We start from the raw sequence: 25014 nt of genomic DNA, 5'->3' as shown, positions 1-25014 counted from the left end.
AATGGAACAATTTAATCCCCTGCTGGAGTGTCTGTTTTCCTGTTGGTTGACTTACCTGAAATCTTGGTACCTGTCACCTTTTGCGTAAGGGTAGTCGTGAAGCCTGTTGAGTGTTGAGTAGGGTAAAGTGTTCATTACTTTTTTTTTTTTTTTTTTTACAGTGTTATAAATGATTGATAATATGTAATGTGTTTCTTTATGTCTTTCAGGCCTTTCATCGGCTGCTGTTTTGCTGGTTAACATTTTTCTTATCTTAGTGTTTTGCTTGGTGTGGCTGTTTTTTGAATTGGCTTTGAATGACTAATGACTCATGTTTTATGGATATCTGTTAACTTGTTAAAATTTAAATTGTACCAACTGTTTTCTTTGCTAATACTTACTTTATTTCCCCTTTAGTGAAGTGGGGGCTAGGCCCTCTAGGTGGTTCCCTGCACTGTTTATAGTGGTAAGTGCACTGGTACACAATAGTTTGCACCTGTTTGTTATGAGTTCACGAGTGGTTGAGTAGATTGCATTCCAGGAACACATCCTTAGATGTTAGGCTGCTGATGATTTGAATGAAAGTGTTATTTTAGAATAAATTAAATTGTAATAAACCTGTTTATTCCTCTCCCTAAATTGAGCAATAACTAAAACCCATCTCTTAACAGATACTCCCAGTCTCGGTTTTCACTAAATTAACATTGTCATTTGGAACCACGTCTCTGTCTTCAGTTGTCGAATCTGTGTTGCCTTTGTCTGAGTAAGGTGTTTATATTTTTCCTGGGGTGAAATTCCCCGGGTGACTTTGTTGGGTCAGTTAGATTATTGTTTATTGTACACCAACCCCATAGTGCCCCTTGCCACATTATCATCAAAATGTGGGACCCTTGGGTGCAGGGGCGTGTCCAGACTTTTTTGACTGGGCTGGTGCACTGAGTGACTAAGGGGTAGTCTGCACAAACACTCAGTATGAATTACTTACCAATTTTTATTTCAACAATGATGTCTTGTGTATAACAAGATAATTGGAACATGAATATATTCCTAACTTAATTCGTTATTAAATCAAAAATAAGATGGATGCTCAGAGTTGCAATGTAAAGTAATAAAAAATTGCATTGCAACTCGACACCCACCAGAGGGATTGGGTCGATATAACAAATTACTAATGTCAACCACCAGTGGGACCTGCTGTGCACATTATTCACATCAACCATTTGAGGGGAGTATATCAGTGTTTACTCAAACCTGCTAAGAGGGGTAGTATGGATTTCTCTCAAACCACAACTTCGAAGCAATACAGAAGAAACTCCCAGAAGGAGGAAATACACAAGTATCTGCTTCTAGCAGGTTTAGCTTGTTCAATCATGGCTTAGGGTGTGTCTTTTTTACTGCGGAGCTGCAGTATTTAGACTACACTCATATGTCAAATTGTTGGGAACTGGCACAGAATTTGACACAGATCCTTGTGAGACATCATAACTCTCTTCTATGAGCAGCTCTGTCAGGCTAGGTAGCTAAGCTAATGGGAAGAGATGAGGGGTGTGCAACTGTTGGCCAGACCAATGGGTTTGGAATCTTGCAAAGCTGGAGGTTCAGTCACAGGCCTGTAGAATTAGGCATGAAGTATGCACATTTAAACAATCTCAATGACGTGGTAGCAGATTAAAACTCATCTGATTTAATGGCTTATGGTGATGCTTACAAAAACACAAGGTTACATCAGCTCACACACAAATCACAAACAAATAAGCCACATTGCCTGAATGAATTTAAAGCAAAATGCCATATTGAAAACAATGTTTCCACAGTATAATGGGTGGAAAACAGTTAAAATCACCTTACTGAAATGAAGCTGGTTTCAACTATTAATTTATCTGTATGTTTGGGATTTTACTAGGGTATATAAGCTTTGGTCAGTAAATTAAAGTCAAGGTTTGTGGAGGTAAATCTATGCATTATGAGCCTCACACATATGATCAGTTATGGATTTGAACAAAAAACACTTTCCTAGAAGATTTACACATTTTTAATATCTTTTTGGATTATTTAAAACAGATACGATGAGCGTGAACTGCAATCCAATTAATCTCAATTTATGCTCTGACATTTGAGTGCAGCAGTGTGGTACGGTTCAGTGAGTAGTTAAAGTCTTTGCTGAGGTCCTGTGTTGTGTCCAATCAGTGCACAGTAAAATAGTCAGAACATTGATAAGAACAAAAAAGCAGCTGTTTTATTACTTCCACCACATTTATGTCAGTTCCGCCTACAAAACAGAGGTGACTGTGGAAATGATCTTGTGAGTTTGTACTGATGATTGTTATCCTGTGTTTTTCATGATGTTTACTGTGATTATAACATTGAAAACCACATCACTAACAGAGACAGCAGAATGACATATTTTACATCAGTAAGAAATAGAAAGCCTTTATTGTCATTATACAGTAAGTAGAGTAAAACCAATATTTACAAAAACTAAACTTTGAGTGAAAAGTCATAGAGCAGATTGAAAGGTGACTGGAGAGGTCCTTGCAGAACACCTCAAAGTGATTCAGTTCAAGCTGCAAAAGAAAACCATCTCCTAAACTCTCTGCTCCATGCTGTTGTTAACTTCCTGCTGCTGAAGGTCAATGTTTCCACTTCCCCCACATCCTCCACAGCCTCGCTCTCCACAGTGAGTCCTGCATCTGGTTCAACTGCATCTGGAGAAAATCACATCAAACTGAAGTTATAGTTGTAACTGTGACTCTGAATGTGAAGTGGGCCTGTTTGATTCAGAGCAGGAGGCTCTAACCTGACTGGACTTCACAGCATGTGTTCCTGCTCCTCTGTGTCTTCTGTCTGTGCTGCAGTGACGGCTGACACGTTCTCATACACAACATCCACCTGATGACAGACGATAAGATTTGATCAGAAATATGTTTCATCAGGTTTTACAGTGATGTAGGAAAAGATTGATAAGTAAGAACTCTCTGTCTTTCTCTCTCACCTCGATCACTTCTGCAGGTTCAGTGGTGGAGCTCAGAGTTTTCTTCTTTCTGGATTAAGTCAGAAAACAACAAATCCAAAAATGAACATGGTGAACATCAAATATACAAAATAAGTTCAAGAATAAAACAAGAGATGTGTGCTGAAAGACAAATTTGTATGGTGTTTACCTCATCCACAGAGTCACGAGAAGCAGAGAAATCAACATCAAGAGCAGCAGAGTCCACTTGATGATATGTATTATGAATGTTGAGTTCCCTGAGAATTAAAGATAGATATGTGAGACTCTTTACTGGTAGGATTAGATTGAAACATTTCATTTCTACTTTGTGATACCCTCTGTTCATCATTCGTCAGACTCTGACAGGATGGAGGTTCCTCTCTGAATTTTCTTTTTTTTTTTTTTTTTGTACTACTTTCTACTTTCTAATAGCTAAATGTGAATCTGGTCTGGTGCAGTAAACAGGTTTGTGTGCAGGTGAATTTAAATAACTTACCTGCCACAACAAGCAGATGTAAGGTGGAGTTATGACGTCCTCTTGTGTTCTGAGCTTCACAGTAATATCTCCCACTGTGATCAGCACTGAAGTTAGAGATGGTGAAGATCTGTCCTGAAGCTGTTGGTGAGTCTTCATCCTCCTTGAACCAGGTGTAATTAGCTGCTGGGTTAGCATCACTGCTACAGGTCAGAGTCACTGAACTGCCCTCCACTATCTCAGCAGAGGGACTCACTGACACAGAGGGAAGCTTTGGAGAAACTGATGATACATAAAAAGGTTTCTGAAGATTTGAAAGTCATTAACAGACAGGATGATCAAGGTGTGAGAAAACTATGAAACTACAGAGAAATCAGGTCAGTAAGGAAAGTCTCCAAATGTTGAATGTTGCTGTTTAAAGTGTTTCACTCACATTTCACATCAATAGAGATCCATTTATAGGTCGGCTTTCCTAGATCGTTCTCAGCTTTACATGAAAACTCTCCAGAGTCAGAGGACTTGATGGAGCTGAAGACGAGCTGAGCTTCTCTACTCAGAGGTTGATTGTTATTCTCCTTGAACCAGGTATAATTAGCTGCTGGGTTAGCATCACTGCTACAGGTCAGAGTCACTGAACTGCCCTCCACTATCTCAGCAGAGGGACTCACTGACACAGAGGGAAGCTTTGGAGCATCTGGAGAAGATGTGTTAGCAGTGATTATTCTATGTTGAGGTATGCTACCACCATAGCACAGAGTAATTAAATCATAAAGTGTGAATAACTTTGTGTCGCAACATTTTAGCTGTTGATGGTCTGAAACATATTTCACAAAACTCAAATTTTACCTCAGCTACAGATTGTAGCTTAGTGTGGATGAAATTCAAGAGACGGGAGAGATAAAAACTGTTTGTCATTTTTCACTCACATTTCACATCAGAGATAAAGTGTTCAGATGTTCTCCTCCCCAGATCGTTCTCAGCCGCACAGTAAAACTCTCCAGAGTCAGACGACTGGACGGAGCTGAAGACGAGCTCTGGTCCTTTACTGAGAGGTTGAAAGTCTGGGTTCCCATTCTTCTTGTACCAGGTATAATTAGCTGCTGGGTTAGCATCACTGCTACAGGTCAGAGTCACAGTACTGTTCTCCACTATCTCAGCAGAGGGACTCACTGACACAGAGGGAAACTTTGGAACATCTGAGGAAGACATCAGGAGACATTACTCAAAGATAAGAACATTTGATCATAGATACATGTTCATTTTTATCTAGATGTCTTTATGTTCCTTTTTGATTCATCTTTCTGTCACAGTGACTGTAAAGTGCTGACCATGGAGCTCAAGTTTTACTTCTTTTTTATTTTGTCTTGTCATCAATTCTGTGCAGTCTATGTAACAAACTGTTCAACAAAGGCCATGCAATTCCACTTTATCTTGAGGAGTCTCTTTCTAAAACATTGAATATGTGTTAATCGTTTTAGCTTTTGCTTCATCACTGATATCTTCACGAGACTGAAGCTTAATCTTTGGTTGCTTTTGTACTCAGATTCTGTTTTGACTCTGTTGTGATCATTTGAAAATTGTTACCGAGCAGTTTAATATTCAGGAGCAGTATGTAACTCTGACACCTAGTGTTTAAAATGGGTACTGCAGTCCAAATTCTAAAAATTGTAGAGAGCTGTCTCCCCCCCCCCTCTCTAGAGTTGATGCTCACTCAGGTCACCATGTGGTGGACTCTGAAGCTTCAGTGTTTATCCAGCTCTGCATGGGTCTGTAAACCTTTCTGTGTTCTAACCTCTCTCCATTTTTCAAAAGCATCTCCAATATTGATCCTAGTTTGAGCACGTTTCTGCTCGTGGAGCTTATTAGAAACATGCAGAGGCTTTTTAGGTCGGGTACAATCACTTCTATCTGAACCACTTCTCTTGCCCGCTTCCATCGCTGCAACACCTGTTGGTTTGCCGTTCCACACCACTTCAACATCGCTTGTTTCCTCAATGTCTGATGATATACTAAGGTCAGTTTATAATTTAATTCAGGAAATATTTTACACATTGGACTTTTAATTCTATAAGATTCCAGCAGGGTTTTAAGGGAACTTAAAGTGTAAGTGTGCTGTGGCGTTAGTCTTTAAGTGTGTTTTGTGATTTAGTCAAGTTTACTCACACACTGAAGGAGAGGGGAATCGATCATGTCCGTTTAAGGCACAGGAGATTTCATCCTCAAGATAAAACCCAGCCTTTATAGGTAGAAGTCACAGCTCTGGTTATTTTCTGTTTGTTCCTGAACCAGACGTATGAGAGACGACCGACTTCACTGCAGCTGCTGTGACACGTCATCTCCACCTCAATGGAATGCTGATCGGCTCTTATCCTTTTAACCTGAACCTGTAACGCTGGATATGGTGAAAAAAAAAGTGAATTTTCACTGTTCTAAAAAGAGAGAGATTAGATTTAGATGCACATCATTTTAACTTCCATAATATCTAGAAGTCAAAGCAAGAAAACTAAGAGTCTGTGACCACACAGCCTTTATTCTGACAGAAAAGCTCCAACACAGAACTTGGATTAAAATGCCTTTTTTTGGTCTGACTCAGTCAGCGCACACAAATTAGGTGTCTTTTCTATAATAATAATGATAATAATAATAACTTTATTTATATAGCACCTTTAAAAACACAGGTTTAAAAAGTCCTGTGACAAACAGCAAAGGCAAGAACAAAGCAAACTAAACCAAACACAGAAGAACATAAACAACACCAAGAGTATTATGATCATTTCTGTCTGACATACTTTACAGCTTGGTGTAAAACCGAGCCTAAACAAGCTTCCCCTCTTCAGATTGTCTTGAGGTAACGTTTGTTAAGAATTAGGGCTCTTCAAATAAAATTGGTTTCCAAAGAAAAAAAAAGGACAAAAGCTTCTACCTGAAGAGTTCAAAGATTTAAAACTAAAAAACTCAGAAGTTGCTAAAAAGTTGGATTGCTCTAAATCGTTGGTTCTCAACTGGTCTCACCTCAGGACCGACTATCATCTATGAGGAAGTGTAAACCAAATGATCTGATATTTGTCAACCAATGAGATGTATTTAAATGTTGTGCAGTTTGGACCTCAGATGGTACAAAACATGTTTAAAGCACTCATAGACTTTTTGGCACACTTTATGTTTCCAAACACAAATTCACAACCCACTGAAAACGGCTCTGCGACCCACTTTGTGGTCCCGACCCACCAGTTGAGAACCTCTGCTCTAAAGTAAAAGACGCTGAGTGGTGACATTCATCACAAAGGCTCTCTTATCATTAACACACAAGCATGACCTGTTTGTTCATATAAAACAGTGAGTACAAACTGATAGTGATGAGTTCAGGTTCTGTGTTCGTGTGTCTCCATGGCTCTGCATTCATTAGTACCTGTGACAGTCAGAGTTGTTCCAGGTAAACTGCTCCTCCATTCAAAGCTTCTTGTTGTAAAGTTGAAACGATGCTGGGCTGAATCGCTCTCTCTCAGGTCAGAGATTCTCAGAGTGGAGCGTCCTCTCTCTCTTTCAGAGACCTGAACACGATTTGACTGATACCAATGCTGACTATGTTCAGGACTGAACCAGAACTTTGAAGTGACCGCTTCATGACCGTTGTAAGTACAATAAATGTCCACTGATGAGCCTTTGGGTGCACAGATGGTTCTGACATCGTACTTCACTCTGTTACAGGTTTTACCACGAACACCTGGAAAATTAAACAAATCATTTAAAACAGAGTAAAAACTCACAAGAGAAAAAAAACAAGTAGTTACTCGTCTCCACCACCAGATGTTGTTTTGTTCGAAGCAGATTGTGAAGTTAACTCACACACTGGAGGAGAGGGGAAATCCTGGTGTTCCTGTAAAGCACAGGAATAGCTGTCTGCATTATTAAAGTAGTCTGAGTAAGTCGAGGATGTTTTTCTGGGGATTTTCTCTCCATTCTTGAACCAAATGTAGGAGGAATGAGGAGGGAGAGTACAACTGCTGACACATGTCCGATCTGCCCAAAAAGAAGAATATCTAGATGTGCCCACCTTCACATGAAGATCTGGATCTGTGGAGAGAGAACAGAGAGGAAATTTCACACTGTCTATATTCATATGCACAAATATAAAAGAAGACATTGATATTGTTGTTTTATTGTTTTTAAAATAATCAACAAATGAATGAAAACATTACCTGTGAGGGACAAAGTGACTCCGGGATCACCAGTATAACTTCCATCTTGATGGTTTGTTATGAACCTGAACTTGTAAACAGCTGAGTCACTATTTCCCACATTTGTGATTGTCAGAGTGCAGTCCTTCGATTTAGAGCTGTAGGTCACACGACCTGTGTACTGTGAGTCTGTTTGCAGATCTACAGGTTCTCCATCCTGGACTTTAGTAAACCAGAAGGACTTTTGAACTGTAGTAGTAGATGGGTAGCTGTAGGTGCACCTTAGTACGACTGTTGATCCTCTTAAGGCACAGACTTCAGTAGAGGAGTAAGTCACTCCCCAGCCAGCCTGACCCTGAATCACTGTAAAATAGAGCACATCAAGAACCACAGTTACAGTAAGAGCAGCATCATGAGTCAAACCTTCATTCATAGTGGAGGTGCTTCAACTAGTACGACTACACCTGATGTCAGAGTGAGACAAAGCTAGCAGCTATCCTAATAAAGTAGAAAAGGTCAAGTCTCTTTGTGCAGAAGTTACTATTTACAGTCTGCCTAACATGATTCTTCATGCTGCTGTGGTGGTCGTGAAAGGTGAACAAACCTACCCATAATTCTCTGAGATACTGGCTAATTTAGCTGGTTTAATTACAAATAAGACTGTTTCCTGTTTTTCTACAAGTTGCACAAAAAACAAGTGAACCCAGACCCCCCTTTTCAAGCGATCCGGATATGATTGTTTGGTCTGCACCAGGGTTTGATTGACAGCTTTCACACCAGCACAAACTTGCTACAGACTCAAGATATTTTTAACTGAACCAAACAGGCTAGATGTGAAAACGCCCAAAGAGGCTCTTCACACATTTCATTAACATCTGTCTTTGGTGATCTGATGACAAGTGGATAGCCTTAATGCTCGGTGTGAACGCGCCCCAATGCCTCCTGAGGATGGGCTGAGTTCTGACAGCTCGGACCACATACAGACGTGGTGTGGCATGCATTTGTTCACATTGGATTGATAGTGTAAACACTCATGCGTTCACTGCAGCATTTAGGACCGCCCACTCAACTTAAAACCTGGGAGATCAACAGATTCTGTCTGACAGCAGAACACTTCATATATCCAAATGGTCATGCATGTACAGACTCTGCATTATTATACAGATATCTGTTATTAATAGAGGTTACTGCAAAAGGGAAAACAGGCGGAGCAACAGTTGAAGACTACAGAGTGTGAATGAAAACTGCTGAGAAATGAGGTGTGAGCAAAAACTGTGATGGGTAGATAATAAAGAGAGAGACAGCATTTTCAAACTTGTGGGATTAGATGTTTAGCAATTCAGTTATTAACAAGATACTAATAATAATAATAATATACATAAGTATTGATATTAATATATATTAAGGCTTATTTTAGGGTATTTTACGCCCCTATCCAGAGACAGGACAGTGGACAGAGTCAGAATCTGGAGAGAGAGAGAGAAGGGAGGGAGAGAGAGAGGGAGAACCACAGCCTCCACACATGCGCACCAACAACCAGGCCACCGGCTCCCCTTCCATACTAATATCTACTGAAAAAAAATAAATCATCAACCAGAATGAATAACTATGGGGCACCACCCTCCACCAGGGACCAAAAACATGCTAACGGTCAGTTTGGAGGAATGCAGATCAATTATTTTAAAGACAACATCTCAACACAACTCTTCCATCTCAAATGGTGCATGATCCTTAAAGTTTATAATTTTAGGTTAAAGGAGTCTGCTGGACTTCCTATAAACAGTAACAGTCGTGACAGAAACTTCAATATTTTGTATTGAATTTAAAATGACATCTCCTCTGACTTTCTAAAGTCTGCTCTTTGCCTTGAAGTATAAATGTGGAAGTAAGTTACCTGGCACAGAGAGAAGGAAGACGACAAATCCACTCGCTGCTGCTGTTAAACTCATAGCTGCTCCTCTCGTCTCTGTTAAATCAACAGGTTCATCACATCCATGAGACACACTGGTGTGAGGTCGTCACATTAAACTTTCTTCTTCTTAAAAAGAGGATGTGGTCTGTTAAGACACTTAAAAAATATATATAGTTAACTTGTGTTAAACAGAAAAGAGGGCCACACTCTCCCTTCCTCTTTTTATGCATAAGTCAGAATAAGAGCAAGCCCTGACAGCTAAAAATATTTTCAGGACCTGGTATTTCAATGATATGTACGTATAATGATTTTAAAGTGTGTGCCGTTTACAAATGTTTCATCAAGTAGACTGTGCTGTGTTTTATAAGTAAAAATAGAACAGGTGTGTGATGTCTGATTTGGGGACAATACCTCTGTTGCTGCATTCAGGTGCTGCTCGGTGATCCAAGTTTATGAGTTGGGAAGTCGTTCTTCCGACTTCAGTGTGTTCGTGTGATTTCAGTTCAGAAAGTCTGAATGTTGTAACGACAGCACAAAACAGCGTTGATGCTACAAAGAAGAAGATCAGAGAAATGCTAGTTAGTTTAGTTTAGTTTAGAAACAGGGACAGCGTAAAAAAAACAACAACATTAGTCTCAGAAGAGAAGAGATGCTTTGTATCAGATTTAGCTAGCTTATTTCCATCTGTTGTCCCTGGGCATTTACTGTTATGAGTTATATTTGAGCTGATATATATGATATATTTTGCGCCCCATGTCATAGAGATTCTGACGTGGAAGTCGGAAAGTCGGGAACCTAATTCTTTTTTCTGAGTTTCCGAGTTGTTGTTGCGACTTGAGCAGGCGTTCATGTGCATTTTACAACTCGAAAACTTGTTTTTCCGATGTGTCCGACACCACATGAATGCACCATGTGACCCTACATGACAGGTATTTTGACGTGCACAAAGTCGTCTTATCTTGAGGGTAGATTCCTGGTTATCAATGTGATTGTTTTGAAACATTGGACAGTTATGGGCCTGTGTAATCCTTGTCAGTAATAGAGTGATATATCAGTTTTAAAGTTACATTAATCAACTTACTCCTTATTGTGAAACAAAGCTTTTTAACCCACAACCAGACATTCAGCCTGCATGGAACAACCTGTTGGGACGAACTGGGAAGGAAACAAGTTTAAAAGATTGGACCTGATGTGAAGGCTACAGCTGAGGGAAGAACCGGACTTAAGGGTCTTGAATGTTCATGAGTTAAAAAGATCACAAAAGGAAACTTTTTTTTTAAAGATTTATTTTTGTGCTTTTTGTGCCTTTAATTGGAGAGATAGGACAGTGGAAAGAGTTGGAAATCAGGAAGAGAGAGAGTGGGGTATGACATGCGGGAATGGAGCCACAGGTGGGATTTGAACCTGGGCTGCCCGCTTGGAGGACCATAGCCTCCATACATGGGGCATGCGCACCAACCACTGCGCCACCAGCACATTAGTTTGTTTTAGTAAGACATACATCATCATACTAAGAAATTAAGGAGTTTTGTAAAGTGGGAAACATATGTTTACAATGCCAAACCTAAAATCAGAATAAAACACATAATGAAGTACAATAAGGCTTTGAGTCATGTACTTATCTCTCCTGATTGAAATCCAGCAGTCTTATTTTCAGCTCTCTTGTTGTCTGTAGGTTAGTTTTATTTCTTGTTAGGTAGATTAGAGGGAGGTTCAGAGAGCAACGACTCGTTTTTATTAAAGTCTTCTTCCAACTTGGCCTCTTGTTTTAGATACTTTCTGATGAGAAGGAGTCTACATGAGTGGAAACACAGTTTAAAGGAAACGCTTACTTAAAGATGAGATAAGAACTGCCCACTCAGCATGAAGATATCTCTCACAGGAAGAATAAGGGTTTACCTCAGATGTTTGATGATAAAAGTGAAGGGTGTTTGTACTTCACAGTGAGACGAGTTTCCCTCCGATTAAAGTTCAAAAGTGCAGACGTATGTATCAGATGAAGGTCATGATTAACATCTTCCTATCAGGGTTTTAAGAAAGACATAACATAAATAAATAGTCACATTTCTCAGAAGATTTCACTCACAAGTCTCTGATCCATCTTTCATTATTTTATTTTATTGTATTTAACCAGGAGGAGCATCCTGGCCAATCAGGCAGCAGCAGAGTCAACAAAGTTTCAGACAAACAAAGAGCAGCCGTATACAAAAATAACACAAAAAGCTACAAGAATACATTTCTTGTGTGTGTGTGTGTGTGTGTGTGTGTGTGTGTGTGTGTGTGTGTGTGTGTGTGTGTGTGTGTGTGTGTGTGTGTGTGTGTGTGTGTGTGTGTGTGTGTGTGTGTGTGTGTACCAGGTGTACTTAGCTGCTGGGTTAGCATCACAGCTACAGGTCAGAGTCACTGAACTGCCCTCCACTATCTCAGCAGAGGGACTCACTGACAGAGAGAGAAGCTTTGGAGCATCTGGAGGAGAAAACATCTGTTTTAATTTCTCCTCAACATTAAAATGTTTGAATTGTCAAGATGAAAAAACTGAGAATGAGCCTGTTTCAATATATAGATAATTAATGATTCCTTTAAGTGACTCTGTTCCAGCAGCTACAATCACAGTCAAGACATCTCATAAAAACACTGAGTATAAGAACATGAAGCACATTAAAACAAGTGGATCAATTCAAACAATCTATTCTCACTAAGACAAAACTACTGATGACTCTCTCTTTATGTCTCAGTTTTAGGGACATATCCCTCTGCTGCCCCCTTTTGGGTGGTGGTGTGTAATACATTCAGGAGTGTTGTTTTCCAGCTCCCATCGATGCTCCTCACAGCATCAGATGTTAGATATGATGTCGCATGACGAAGCATTGAACGCTTCTTGTCCACACTGGATCCATTAAATGTTTATTTCTCTGCTCTGTGAATTTCAGTTTTCTTTTGTAAACAGTATGACATCTAGTGCTTTTATTTTGAAGGTGAACAAACAGAACTGTGGTGCTTCAGTCTTTGATGGAGGAGAGCAGAATAAAGTTTTGCCTCCATGTTATCAAAAGTCACAGCTCAACATGTCAATCATAGAAATGATCAATGCATCACTATCTCCACTTTGCAAAATAACTAGTAACTGATAACAAGCTCTGTTGAGCGATGAGGTGTGAACAGTTCTGTTGTTTAAGAACACGTCACAAATCAGTCGAAGGTTTTTCTTTGGAACAAATTTAAGAAACTCTTCAGACGCTCACTCGGTCACGTGCTGTGAGGAGACGTTGGTACAGACAATCTCACACTGCTAACATGTATTATATAACTAACGCTCTACTCCAGCTATATTCAACATTTAAATTCAAATAAAGATGTGTCTTTTAACCATTAGTTGTCAGTGCTCAGTGGGCTTTAGCTGCAGACTGTGAGTGTGAAGTAGAGCTAGAGGAAGCAGATATGATCAGCAAATTAAACCTTCAAATGAGAAATCAGCTCAATGTTGCTTTTCAAAGAAAATGTTTTTCACTCACATTTCACTTCAACTTTGACGTATCCAGATGTCCTCTCTCCCAGATCATTCTTAGCTTTACAGTAATACCTTCCAGAGTCAGAGGACTGAACTGAGTTCACGACCGTCCATGTTGTACCAGGTGTATTCAGGTGCTGGGTTAGCATCACTGCTACAGGTCACAGTCACTGAACTGCACTTCACTATCTCAGCAGAGGGACTCACTGACACAGAGGGAAGCTTTGGAGCATCTGGAGGAGAAAACACTTTTCATTTACTTTGAAAATCAATGTCAGGTCAAACTTTTTGAATGTTAAAATGAGGAAGAGTTAACAGGTTATAAAAAGTCAAACACTGTGGAGTAAACTTACAGACTTCAGGAGAGCGGTAATCCTCTCGTCCTTTAACAGAGCAGGAATACTTGTTATTCTCATGAACAGAGACTCTAATAGAAGACTTCTCTGCAGTCATATTTTTTCCATTTCTGTACCAGACATATGAAGGATTATCAGCCACATTACAGCTGCTGTAACACTTCAGCTCTGCCTGATTCCTTTTTGTTTCCACCTGCACCTGAAGGTCTGAACATGTGAAGAAAGTTAGAACATTAAAATAAACAAACACAAAAAGATTCACAGTAGTATTAACTCTGAAAATGAAGAAAATACTTAAAATGAGAATGTTACCTGTGATGGACAAAGTGACTCCTTCATCACCAGTTAAACTTCCTCCTGGTTGGTTTGTTGTGAACATGAACTTGTAAACAGCTGAGTCTCTCTCTCTCAGGTTTTTGATTCTCAGAGTGCAGACGTTCTCATGAAAAAGATACTCAACACGACCTGAGTAGTCTGGGTCTGTTCTCACATCTACAGGTTCATACCTGTCTTTAGTAAACCAGAATCTGCTCTGAACTACAGTAGTTTGTTGTCTTATTGTTGATGGGTATGTGTAGGTGCAGGTGCAGGGTATCTCCACTGTTGATCCTTTGACGGCACAGATCTGAGCAGAAGAGTGAGTCACTCTCCAGGTATCCTCTCCCTTCACCACTGAAACACAGAGCACATCAGGAAACACAATCAGGTCAAACATGGACCACAGAACTGATCGTTTTTACAAACAACTACTGAGAGAGAGAGAGAAAGAGAGAGAGTTCAAACAGATGAGCAAGAGTAAGGGAAATTTTCATTTAATTTACTCCAGAAACCAAGAACTTCATTTGATACTTGTTTTCTAATGTAACTAAGTTTATCAGTGAAATGTGTGAACAACACTAAAGGCTGTAGTCTCTGTTAACAGGCATAATAATGTGTTATCTGCTATATTGAAACAATTTTAGTGACTCCACTGCGTATCTATCTACTTTAATACATTTCCACAAACTTCTCTCTCTAAGCTTTTAAAATGGACATTGATCTAAAAATCTAAACGTGTCTTTGAAAAAAGACAAAGTGTTTGCTTTCAGATTCTGAAATAATTGCACTTGAATGTAAATGCAGTTTAGTGGCTGTGTCTGAAGTGTTCTTGTCTTTGTTTCCTCTCTGTTCAATCTGTGGTCAGGTTAGTGTGAAAAGAAGAAAACTGAAGCTCACGTGTGAGTCTGTTTTATCAGGACACTTAACTGTTAAGCAGAAAGAGAATGGAAACATCACACATACGTCATACAAAACTTAATGCATCTGCAAACTCTGGTTTCCCTTTTTCTGGAGATGTTATCTTGTTCTCTCATGAAGGAAATAAAGACTCTTACAGCTGGAAGTTACTGAATTCTGCAGCTTTAGTTATTCAGAACTTCTCTTACTGTAAAATACTCCAAAAATCTTCACTGTTTGTGAAAAATGATGCAGACGGATGTTGAATGTATGAAAACGTTAAAAACACATCGTAAGACTTAGAAACTTAGTGAGACAAAACAATCTAATTATAGAAAGAAACAGAAGCAAACATGTCTTTAACAGTTTGCATCATATCTAACTCTCAATCTAAAAAACCTGAACATTCAAGAGTCTACTCTTTTATCATTTTAAAAACAATTTAAGCCTTATCCAAATACGTTCAGTGACGAAAGTTTTAGTGAGGATATACAGTACCTGACACAGAGAGAAGGAAGATAACCAATCCACTCACTGCTGCTTTCAAACTCATAGCTGCTCCTCTCATCGCTGTGTGACTTCAGAGTAAATAAAACACATTAACAGAAGGTCTGTACATGCTTTTGTAACGGATGTGGTCAGGGGAGTAAAGAAAACCAGACTTTGACTGTTTTCCAGTTTTTATTTTCTCCTGCAGAAGACAAAAGAACATTCAATTTGCCTTCTGGACATTCGTTTTCTGCACCTCTGCTCCCTCAGCAATGCAAAACAGCACTGTCAGAGCTCATAACACATTTATATTACATAGAAATACATTACAATCATCATTACATTATTTTAACTACATGTACATATTTATAACCAAAAACTTTGATTTTCAGTGTATATTAAAAATAAATCTGAGTAAAAACCATGAGAAACAGTATACCAAATGGTAAAACAGTGACACCTAGTGGACAAAATAAGCGACAACATGCGGCTGTAAAACAAAACAGAAAGTATGAAAATACAAAGAAAAACATTCCAGCAGAAGACAAAAGAACATTCAATGTGCCTTCTGGACATTTGTTTTCTGCACCTCTGCTCCTACACATGCAAAATAAATATTATTTATTAAATATCACATTACAACTTAAATCACTTATTTTCCACAGTAAATAAGGTAATGATGCAGCAACGTTTTTACATACAACTTACCTTCAGCAATGCAAAACGGCACTGTGAGGGACAGATGGAAGGAGCTACGGTAACCCAGGAGGTACAGAAGCCGCAAAGTGCCAAAAAGGTCATTCTCAAAGGAAACATAAATTTGTTAAAATAAAAGTAAATATACATAACTCGTTAAGATAAAATTCACAAATACTTAACAGAAATAAATTATAAATGAAATCTCAAATATAAATTGTAAACTGTACTCAAAAATAAAGTGCATTTTAACTCCGTTACACCCACCCCCACTGAATTTTAGCGAAATGAGGCACCAACCGCACAGTATGCACCGAAAATACAATCGAACTAGACATATGACAAATAGGGTCAGACTCATTACCAAGAAAACCAACGTCAAATGTATCCCATAAGAATGAAGGGGTATGAGAGCAGCGCTTATCTCTCAACCCAACAACTGGAAACAGGGTGCCTTCTACACCCCGCAAGACCCCAAAAACAGTGCAGTGCAGGCTCACAACAACGCTAATAACAAGGAAGGTCTTAAAGACACCGAGAGCAAGACATAGGCCTAGTCAGCAAATGCCTGAAACATAGATTCACAAACATCTTTAACATCGAACAACAACATCTTGTCTGGACATGGTTTGTATCAGTCTGTTTACAGGTTTAATTAGTCGACCAAATCGTGACCTGACCTGTGTCTGTGCAATGGAACGATTACTATGTGCTTTTGAAATCTGGTCAACAGCGTACAAAGTGTTAGTCTTGTCAGTCTGCGTCATAGTAACAGCATTGTCAGGCTGACTCGCATGTTTTGAAGTGTCCACAGCAGCTGTAAAGCTAGAACCACAAGTCGCAGGCTGATTTGTCTGATGACACACAAGAGAGACTGAAGTACTCTGAGGGTCAGAGGTCACACACGTCAAGTCAGTAAAGTCCACCTATGATAAACTTGGCTCAGAAAGTTAGGTTATCCACTCGATTGTTCTCCTCTCAGAATCCACAGGCTCAGGATCAGTCATGGGACCCCGTCTGGTCACAGTCACAGGTGAGTTTATGCCACTCTCTTCCTCAAGGTTTTCACTATCCACACAATGAGTCCCGCTCTCACCCTCAAACATGGCGTCTCCTGCCTCTCCTTCAATGTCAGTCTCCTGGACAGAAGAGCCTGTGAGACATGATACAAAAAACAAAACCACAAATATCTCTGTTTTTTTGTGCTTGATGGGTTTTAGCCAAGTGACAACTTTCGGTGTTGAAAAAAGAAGCCAATGTAAGTGCAAAGTGTAAAATCCTGCAGTTCCTCCATTGTCCACTAGAGGCTGGCTGCAGGAACACAGGAAGTCACATACAACATGTTTACAGCCTGGTAGAAGAAAAACAAATAGGTCTGATTAGTTATTGTCATCATGGGCACAAACTGTACGGGGGCTGAATTTTTTCTAAAAGTCTATTTTTTGATTTGATGAACAATACGTGTTATCCATAGTAGCTGACATGATTGACAGGTGGGCGCGATTTAACTGTTTGTCAGTAGGTTTAAAACCCGCCTCAGCTCTCAGCCTCTCGTTAGGTTGACTGAAAGTTAGACTGAGACAGCATTTCCAAGATGGCGGCTGCTGATGATGAGCCTCCAGCGCCCCCTGCAGGAACAGACAGCTGACGTCACTCAGGCTTCTTTAAGAATATAGACCTCGAGGAAATATAGTGGACATAGAGTGGATATATAGTGGACCTAAAAAACTGTCACTGAACCCATCCTGCAACAAGAACAAACAGTGTGACACAGCTCAGTGCGTTACTATGGGGTGCCGATTGTAAAAACGTTGTGATATATATATTTTCAATATTTAGTTAATATTCTTCACATTTAGCTCGTTTTACACATAAATAATTGCAAAGTTTAAGTGTTGAAGAAATATTTAATAATATATGTAAATGTAAAATATAAATGTAAATATTATATCTAAATTTTATATCTATATCTAAATGTTACATGTTAAATCTAAATGTTAAATCTAAATCTAAATCTAAATGTTACATCTAAATCTAAATCTAAATCTAAATGTTAAATGTTAAATCTAAATCTAAATGTTAAATCTAAATGTTAAATCTAAATCTAAATCTAAATCTAAATGTTAAATCTAAATCTAAATGTTAAATCTAAATCTAAATGTTAAATCTAAATCTAAATCTAAATGTTAAATGTTAAATCTAAATCTAAATGTTAAATCTAAATCTAAATTTTATATCTATATCTAAATGTTAAATCTAAATCTAAATCTAAATCAAAATGTTAAATCTAAATCTAAATGTTATATCTATATCTAAATGTTAAATCTAAATCTAAATGTTAAATGTTAAATCTAAATCTAAAGGTTAAATCTAAATCTAAATCTAAATCTAAATGTTATATCTATATCTAAATGTTAAATCTAAATCTAAATGTTAAATGTTAAATCTAAATCTAAATGTTATATCTATATCTAAATGTTAAATCTAAATCTAAATGTTAAATGTTAATTCTAAATCTAAAGGTTAAATCTAAATCTAAATCTAAATCTAAATCTAAATCTAAATCTAAATGTTAAATCTAAATCTAAATCTAAATCTAAATCAAAATGTTAAATGTTAAATCTAAATCTAAATGTTAAATCTAAATTTAAATGTTACATGTTAAATCTAAATGTTAAATCTAAATCTAAATGTTACATCTAAATCTAAATCTAAATCTAAATGTTAAATCTAAATCTAAATCTAAATGTTAAATGTTAAATCTAAATCTAAATCTAAATCTAAATCTAAATCTAAATCTAAATGTTAAATCTAAATCTAAATGTTAAATGTTAAATCTAAATCTAAATGTTATATCTATATCTAAATGTTAAATCTAAATCTAAATGTTAAATGTTAAATCTAAATCTAAAGGTTAAATCTAAATCTAAATCTAAATCTAAATGTTATATCTATATCTAAATGTTAAATCTAAATCTAAATCTAAATCAAAATGTTAAATGTTAAATGTTAAATCTAAATGTTAAATGTTAAATCTAAATCTAAATGTTAAATCTAAATTTAAATGTTAAATCTAAATCTAAATGTTAAATGGTAAATCTAAATGTTAAATCTGAATCTAAATGTTAAATATGAATGTTAAATGTTAAATCTAAATCTAAATGTTAAATCTAAATCTAAATCTAAATCTAAATCTAAATCTAAATGTTATATCTATATCTAAATGTTAAATCTAAATCTAAATGTTATATCTAAATCTAAATGTTAAATGGTAAATCTAAATGTTAAATCTAAATTTAAATGTTAAATCTAAATGTTAAATCTAAATCTAAATCTAAATGTTAAATCTAAATTTAAATGTTAAATCTAAATCTAAATGTTAAATCTAAATTTAAATGTTAAATCTAAATCTAAATGTTAAATGGTAAATCTAAATGTTAAATCTAAATTTAAATGTTAAATCTAAATCTAAATGCTAAATGGTAAATCTAAATGTTAAATCTAAATGTTAAATCTAAATGTTAAATCTAAATCTAAATGTTAAATGGTAAATCTAAATGGTAACTCTAAATGTTAAATCTAAATCTAAATGTTAAATCTAAATCTAAATCTAAATGTGTCGCCAAGTGTAAAGCTAAATATTTAGAAAATATGCAAATCATGTAATTTCACACCCCTTGAATTAACCTCAGACCAGCACACGGCCACGCCCACACCCCTGACCTCGGATCAGTAGGTGAAACCAGGAAAGACCCAAGCATGGCCGCTTCCCTCACAGCAGCAGAAATCGAGCGGGCGGTTTTGTACCTTTTTCATCCTTTTAGAGAAGGAACTTGAGGAGCGTCTAAATAACAGGAACTTAACTGAGGCAGAGAGAGCTTTCATCCTGTCGTTGAATCCTGAGCACATCCTGGCCTTTACAACAGGAAGCTCTAGAGTACCTGCTATTGGATTTTCTCCCAGCCCAAAACTTACTTTCATCCATGATGAAAAAATTAACTTCCCTGTTGCACACACATGCTCTAATGATCTTGAAATATTTGTCAATGCAAAGAATCTGGCAGATAATGATGATTTTCTCGTGGCTCTGATGAATGGAGCCGTTTTTAGTGCATGCTAGTAGCTAGGCAAAGACAGACAAAAGTAAACAGTTCTGATTGTATTTGTTTGTTTTCTGTTACGACTTTTGATGTTGTGAATACTGTCTTTCAAAAAGTCAGTTTGTAGAAGTTGTCTCTGCAAAAAATGTTCGTTGACACATCTGTCAGTTTTTTTAAGCTGAATGTCAATAAAATGGCAAGATGTTTTCAGAGTATACATGATCTCATACATACTGTTATATGACAAACAGTGGCATTAAAGAAGGTGAAAACCCCCATTTGGCAATTGTTAATTTTATTTCATCATTATTTGTATTTCACCATATATGGTGTTCAAAACAGAATAAGCAACTTCACTCCTCTCCCTCTCTCTTGCTCGGCCACTCGCTGACACATACTTTACTCTTTTCCTCTAGGCCTATATTCATAAAGAAGCCTGAGTGACATCAGCCATCTGTTCCTGCAGGGGGCGCTGGAGGCTCATCAGCAGCGTGATGACAATAACTAATCAAACCTATTTGTTTTTCTTGTACCAGGCTGTAAACATGTTGTATGTGACTTCCTGTGTTCCTGCAGCCAGCCTCTAGTGGACACTCGAGGAACTGCAGGATTTTACACTTCAGCATTGGCTTCATTTTTCAACACCGAAAGTTGCCACTTGGTCAAAACCCATCAAGCACAAAAAACAGAGATATTTGTGGTTTTGTTTTTTGTATCATGTTTATTTACCTCAGGATTTCATAAAACAACTTTTAAGACTTTTACTTAATGACTTGCAGGAAATGTTGTCAGAGTGGGCTTCAACCGTTAAAAGCCACCATGGTTCCTGTACCACTGGGCTCTGGCAGCAACATCATTGGAGTAGTCTCTACCGGTTGTGTGGTTGTGTGTTCTTTATTGTATTTCCAGCCCGAGACTCTCTGGAGATGATGGCAGCAATCAGAGCTGGAGGAATTCCCTTCTGAGCCCCCACTCTGTTGATTTTAGACCTGAACTCTTCCATTCTGCCTGCATCAGTCTGGGCCATGGTGTGTGATGCTGCCACACCTTTAGAGAAAAAAAAAATCACGGAAAAAAAGCGCTAGTAGACTCGGAGCGACCAAATCTGATATTGACCGTTTTCACAAACAGGATTTCTTTTGATTTCAGGCTCATGGTGGGAAGCTCAGTGGTCCAGGTTTGTTTAAAGTCTGACAAATGTCCCATCACTTGTTTTTGACCAGCACATGAAGAAATCATACTTCTATCTGTATCTAGAGGATTTGCCACGTGCTGGCCTGGAACCCGATGAGGCCTTCTAAGTTTCACTTTTTTGAGATTTACTGCAGCTGAAGTTTAAATTACTTTAAAGCTTAACTAAGAATCTTGAACACACACACACACAGTATAAGTATTATCATTGATCACAGATTATTTAACAAAGCATGTAAACTGAACTTTAACATGTTTTTGATTGTTTTTCACAGAGATCATATGATGTGATGAGCATATGGGTGACTTTTCCACCTTCAGTTTCACTATGACCTCCTCATGTTTAGTCAGTTATTACCTGAGATATCTTTCAGCACCACCCGACCTGATACTACCACCCGGTAGGGCTCTATAATGATCTACAGTTGCAGATAAAGGTGGGATAAGATAAGGAGTTCATTTACGTATGGAATAATAAAGAAACCAACAGCAACCAGTATACATGCCCTATAAAGGCGGGGACTTGTGTTTACTTCCTGCTACAGGAAGATGGAAACTCTGCAGAAAAAAAATGTACTAGGCAGATCAACTGAGGTGTGTTTCTTGTAAATCAGCTGCCTTCTACTGACATATCAGCTATACCAGGGGTTTTTAAATTCACCCCCTGCACAGTGTTTACCAGTGATGACAATAACTATCAGACCTATTTGATTTTTTTTGTACCAGGCTGTAAACATGTTTATTTATGCTGTAAAAACTGTTTTTTTAACCAGTTTGCGACTTCCTGTGTTCCTGCAGCCAGCCTCTAGTGGACACTCGATGAACTGCAGGATTTTGCTCTTCTGCATTGACTTTAATTTTTCAAGACCGGAGGTAGCCGCTTGGATAATTCGCAATGTTCCTCGCATTCCGGTTGTCAAAACTTCCTCTTTTTTTTTTTTTTTTTTTTTACATTTCTTTTTATCGAGCATTTCACATAATCTAAAAATAAAAAATAAAAAATAGAAACAAGACATCCGTTAAGTTGTACAAGATTGTTTTCCAGAATTATATTACATGGTACATAAATATATGTATATTTTTATTTTTCTAAAGATTTATTTTTTTTGAATTTTCTGCCTTTATCAGACAGAGAGTTCAGTGGATATAGTTGGAAAACAGGGTGAGAAAGAGTGAGGAATGAGACGCAAGAAAGGAGCCACAGGTTGGACCTGAACCCGGGCCACCTGCCCCGAAGGACCACAGCCTCGACACATGGGGCGCACACACTAACCATCGAGCACCAGTGCCCCACGAACATGTTAAAGTTCAGTTTACAGGCTACTGTGTGTACGGGAGGGGGGGGTTGACTGATGAATGACCTCAACAACAAACACTCACCATGTATGGGTAAAGGTGAGTAAAAAACTGGATACAACCAGATTTATCTAACTCAGACTGTAATTAAACCTTTGTGTGTGTAGCTCAGTCTGATTCTTGTAAACCAGCTGCCTTCACCTGATTCTCTCCTCTTTCTCTTCTGACACATCAGCTCACAGCACCTCCTGCAGGCGAGAGAGAGAAACACCAGACAGCACGAGGAAGGGAGTAAGGTCATGAGGAAAGTGAAAGCACTGAGTTATAAATACAACCGGAGAGTGCACAGAGGGACATTGTGTTGTTTGACATCTCAGCTGTGAGGAGACCACCAGAAGAGGAAACATCAAAGATGGGTGAGTGCTCGTCTGATGGAATTTTTCTTGAGGGAAGTCAAGTTTTAAGAATTTCCTCAACAGTCTGTTTTTCTTTTAGTTGAACTTAATTTCCTAATTTCTCTGTGCTTTGTTTAACCAATGTCTTTATTTCTTGTTCTCATTTTATTCATAATTATATTATTTTCCCTGTATATACTCTCTAGCTGTATTGTTTATCAGAGCGACTGAAACATCCCATCTTCTTCCCCCAGGGATTAAATTAAGTGATTCTGTTTCTGATTCTGTTCAAAACTGATCTTATAATAAACATATCATTTGCAGGTTACGGAGACATCATGAGCGTTCAAACTACCGGTGCATCACAGAAAACGGCTAATCATTCTGGTTTTTCCATGTGCTGGACAACAAAAAAAGGTGATGGGACATTTGTCAGACTTTAAACAAACCTGGACCACTGAGCTTCTCACCATGAGCCTGAAATCAAAAGAAATCCAGTTTGTGAAAACGGTCAATATCAGATTTGGTCACTCCGAGTCTACTAGCGTTTTTTTTCTGTGATTTTTTTTTTCTCTAAAGGTGTGGCAGCATCACACACCATGGCCCAGACTGATGCAGGCAGAATGGAAGAGTTCAAGTCTAAAATCAACAGAGTGGGGGCTCAGAAGGGAATTCCTCCAGCTCTGATTGCTGCCATCATCTCCAGAGAGTCTCGGGCTGGAAACGCAATAAAGAACACTGGAGGCTGGGGGGACTATGACGAGAGCCGACAAGCGTACAACGGCTGGGGACTGATGCAGGTGCTTGTAAATACTTTTTTTACTCACATGATTTTAGCTTAGCGTGATTAACCAGCTTTCCTTCAAACATATGTAGGTGGATGTGAATCCAAACGGAGGTAACCACACTCCAGAGGGCGCTTGGGACAGCGAGGAACACCTCAGACAAGCCACGGGCATCTTGGTTCATTTCATCGGACGGATCAGTACAAAATTTCCTGATTGGAGCCCGGAGCAGAAGCTGAAAGGTTTGTTTCACTCACCCACTAAGTTGACACAAACACAACCCCCTTCACACAAATGGTTTGATCTTATGTGTGTTTAATTCTCCAGGTGGGATTGCAGCCTACAACATGGGCGATGGAAACGTCCATTCTTATGAAAACGTCGATGACCACACAACCGGTAGAGACTACTCCAATGATGTTGTTGCCAGAGCCCAGTGGTACAGGAACCATGGTGGCTTTTAACTGTTGAAGCCCACTCTGACAACATTTCCTGCAAGTCATTAAGTAAAAGTCTAAAAAGTTGTTTTATGAAATCCTGAGGTAAATAAACACGATACAAAAAACAAAACCACAAATATCTCTGTTTTTTGTGCTTGATGGGTTTTAGCCAAGTGGCAACTTTCGGTGTTGAAAAATGAAGCCAATACTGAAGTGTAAAATCCTGCAGTTCCTCGAGTGTCCACTAGAGGCTGGCTGCAGGAACACAGGAAGTCACATACAACATTTACAGCCTGGTACAAAAAACAAATAGGTCTGATTAGTTATCTTCCTCGTGCACACACTGAACAGGGGATGACTTTTCAAAAATGTCTCTGTTTTGATTCTATGAATATGTGTTATCTATAGTTAGGCGTGTAGCTGACATGATTGACAGGTGGGCACGGTGTAACGGTTTGTCAAGAAGCTTAAAACCCGCCTCAGCTCCAGCTCTCAGCCTGTCGTTAGGTTGACTGAAAGTTAGGTTGAGACAGGATTTCCAACATGGCGGCTGCTGCTGATGAGCCCCCTGCAGGAACAGATAGGTGACATCACTCAAACATTCATATTTACAGTCTATGGTTTTAGCAGGGATATTTTTTTCAAGTGTTAATAAGACAAGTACAGAGATGGGCACAAGTCTCTCATTCCAAGTCAAGTCTCAAGTCTTTGTAATAATAATAATAGTTAATAAAGTTGAGATATATTCAAAATAGAAACGTATACATCCCTATGAATATAGACCTAGATGAGATGCAGGAGAGAGGGAGAGTGGGGAAGTAGCTTATGCTGTTTTGAACATCATATATGGGGTGCGTCTGGTGTTTCTAAAACTCCAACATGTCAACATGTGTATGCGTGTAGCTGACATGATGGATGGACAGCAGGATGGGCCCTACACCGCTCTCTACAGCTACAGATAAGATAAGGAGTTCATTTACATATGGAATAATAAAGAAACCAACAGC

General features: G+C 38.2%; 3 protein-coding genes and 1 long non-coding RNA gene across 5 annotated transcripts; 1 reads left to right on the top strand and 3 right to left on the bottom strand.

Moving 5' to 3' along the window:
- Window positions 1-1640: 1640 nt before the first annotated feature.
- On the bottom strand, window positions 1641-5382 carry LOC136179088 (B-cell receptor CD22-like). Its single transcript, XM_065954324.1, has 8 exons — window positions 5373-5382; window positions 4373-4642; window positions 3880-4140; window positions 3468-3728; window positions 3141-3228; window positions 2972-3020; window positions 2777-2868; window positions 1641-2684 (listed from the first exon to the last, which is right to left on the bottom strand). Exons 1-7 carry the CDS (start codon window positions 5380-5382, stop codon window positions 2788-2790), a joined length of 1020 nt encoding a protein of 339 aa, XP_065810396.1. The 3' UTR covers window positions 1641-2684; window positions 2777-2787.
- LOC114917442 (uncharacterized) lies at window positions 4512-11221 on the bottom strand. 2 transcript variants are annotated; one of them, XM_065959606.1, is made up of 8 exons: window positions 10618-11221; window positions 9948-10085; window positions 9519-9692; window positions 7646-7987; window positions 7293-7520; window positions 6856-7170; window positions 5610-5838; window positions 4512-4642 (listed from the first exon to the last, which is right to left on the bottom strand). In XM_065959606.1, exons 3-7 carry the CDS (start codon window positions 9571-9573, stop codon window positions 5666-5668), a joined length of 1113 nt encoding a protein of 370 aa, XP_065815678.1. In that variant the 5' UTR covers window positions 9574-9692; window positions 9948-10085; window positions 10618-11221; the 3' UTR covers window positions 4512-4642; window positions 5610-5665. The 2 variants fall into 2 exon arrangements, with proteins under 2 accessions (XP_065815678.1, XP_065815673.1); XM_065959601.1 differs by having other exon boundaries at window positions 9519-9590; window positions 10618-11219.
- Window positions 11222-11447: 226 nt separating this feature from the next.
- Window positions 11448-13143, bottom strand: LOC136177007 (uncharacterized). Its single transcript, XR_010667054.1, has 3 exons — window positions 13049-13143; window positions 11891-12002; window positions 11448-11556 (listed from the first exon to the last, which is right to left on the bottom strand). It is a non-coding gene; the product is annotated as an uncharacterized lncRNA (long non-coding RNA).
- Window positions 13144-22648: 9505 nt separating this feature from the next.
- On the top strand, window positions 22649-24131 carry LOC109977709 (lysozyme g-like). The gene is made up of 5 exons (XM_065959554.1): window positions 22649-22803; window positions 23107-23199; window positions 23362-23582; window positions 23659-23809; window positions 23895-24131. Exons 1-5 carry the CDS (start codon window positions 22800-22802, stop codon window positions 24029-24031), a joined length of 606 nt encoding a protein of 201 aa, XP_065815626.1. The 5' UTR covers window positions 22649-22799; the 3' UTR covers window positions 24032-24131.
- The last annotated feature ends 883 nt before the right edge of the window (window positions 24132-25014 follow it).

This window comes from Labrus bergylta, chromosome 1 (assembly GCF_963930695.1).
Source record: "Labrus bergylta chromosome 1, fLabBer1.1, whole genome shotgun sequence".
NCBI classification, from domain to species: domain Eukaryota; kingdom Metazoa; phylum Chordata; class Actinopteri; order Labriformes; family Labridae; genus Labrus; species Labrus bergylta.
Note: the sequence above shows the minus strand (reverse complement) of the source record. Positions and strands in the feature narration are given on the sequence as shown.

Bases quoted from the DNA above. Each gene is read 5' to 3' on its own strand.
- LOC136179088 (XM_065954324.1), bottom strand. The intron at 3,229-3,467 runs GTAAGTTATTTA...TTTAATTCTCAG, and splicing joins ACATCTGCTTGTTGTGGCAG to GGAACTCAACATTCATAATA. The intron at 3,021-3,140 runs GTAAACACCATA...GACTTAATCCAG, and splicing joins CTCGTGACTCTGTGGATGAG to AAAGAAGAAAACTCTGAGCT.
- LOC114917442 (XM_065959606.1), bottom strand. From the start codon at position 9,573: ATGAGTTTAACAGCAGCAGCGAGTGGATTTGTCGTCTTCCTTCTCTCT. The intron at 7,521-7,645 runs GTAATGTTTTCA...CTCTCTCCACAG, and splicing joins AGTCACTTTGTCCCTCACAG to ATCCAGATCTTCATGTGAAG. The intron at 7,171-7,292 runs GTGAGTTAACTT...TTAATTTTCCAG, and splicing joins TTTCCCCTCTCCTCCAGTGT to GTGTTCGTGGTAAAACCTGT.
- LOC109977709 (XM_065959554.1), top strand. The intron at 23,200-23,361 runs GTGATGGGACAT...TTTTCTCTAAAG, and splicing joins GTGCTGGACAACAAAAAAAG to GTGTGGCAGCATCACACACC. The intron at 23,810-23,894 runs GTTTGTTTCACT...TTAATTCTCCAG, and splicing joins CCCGGAGCAGAAGCTGAAAG to GTGGGATTGCAGCCTACAAC.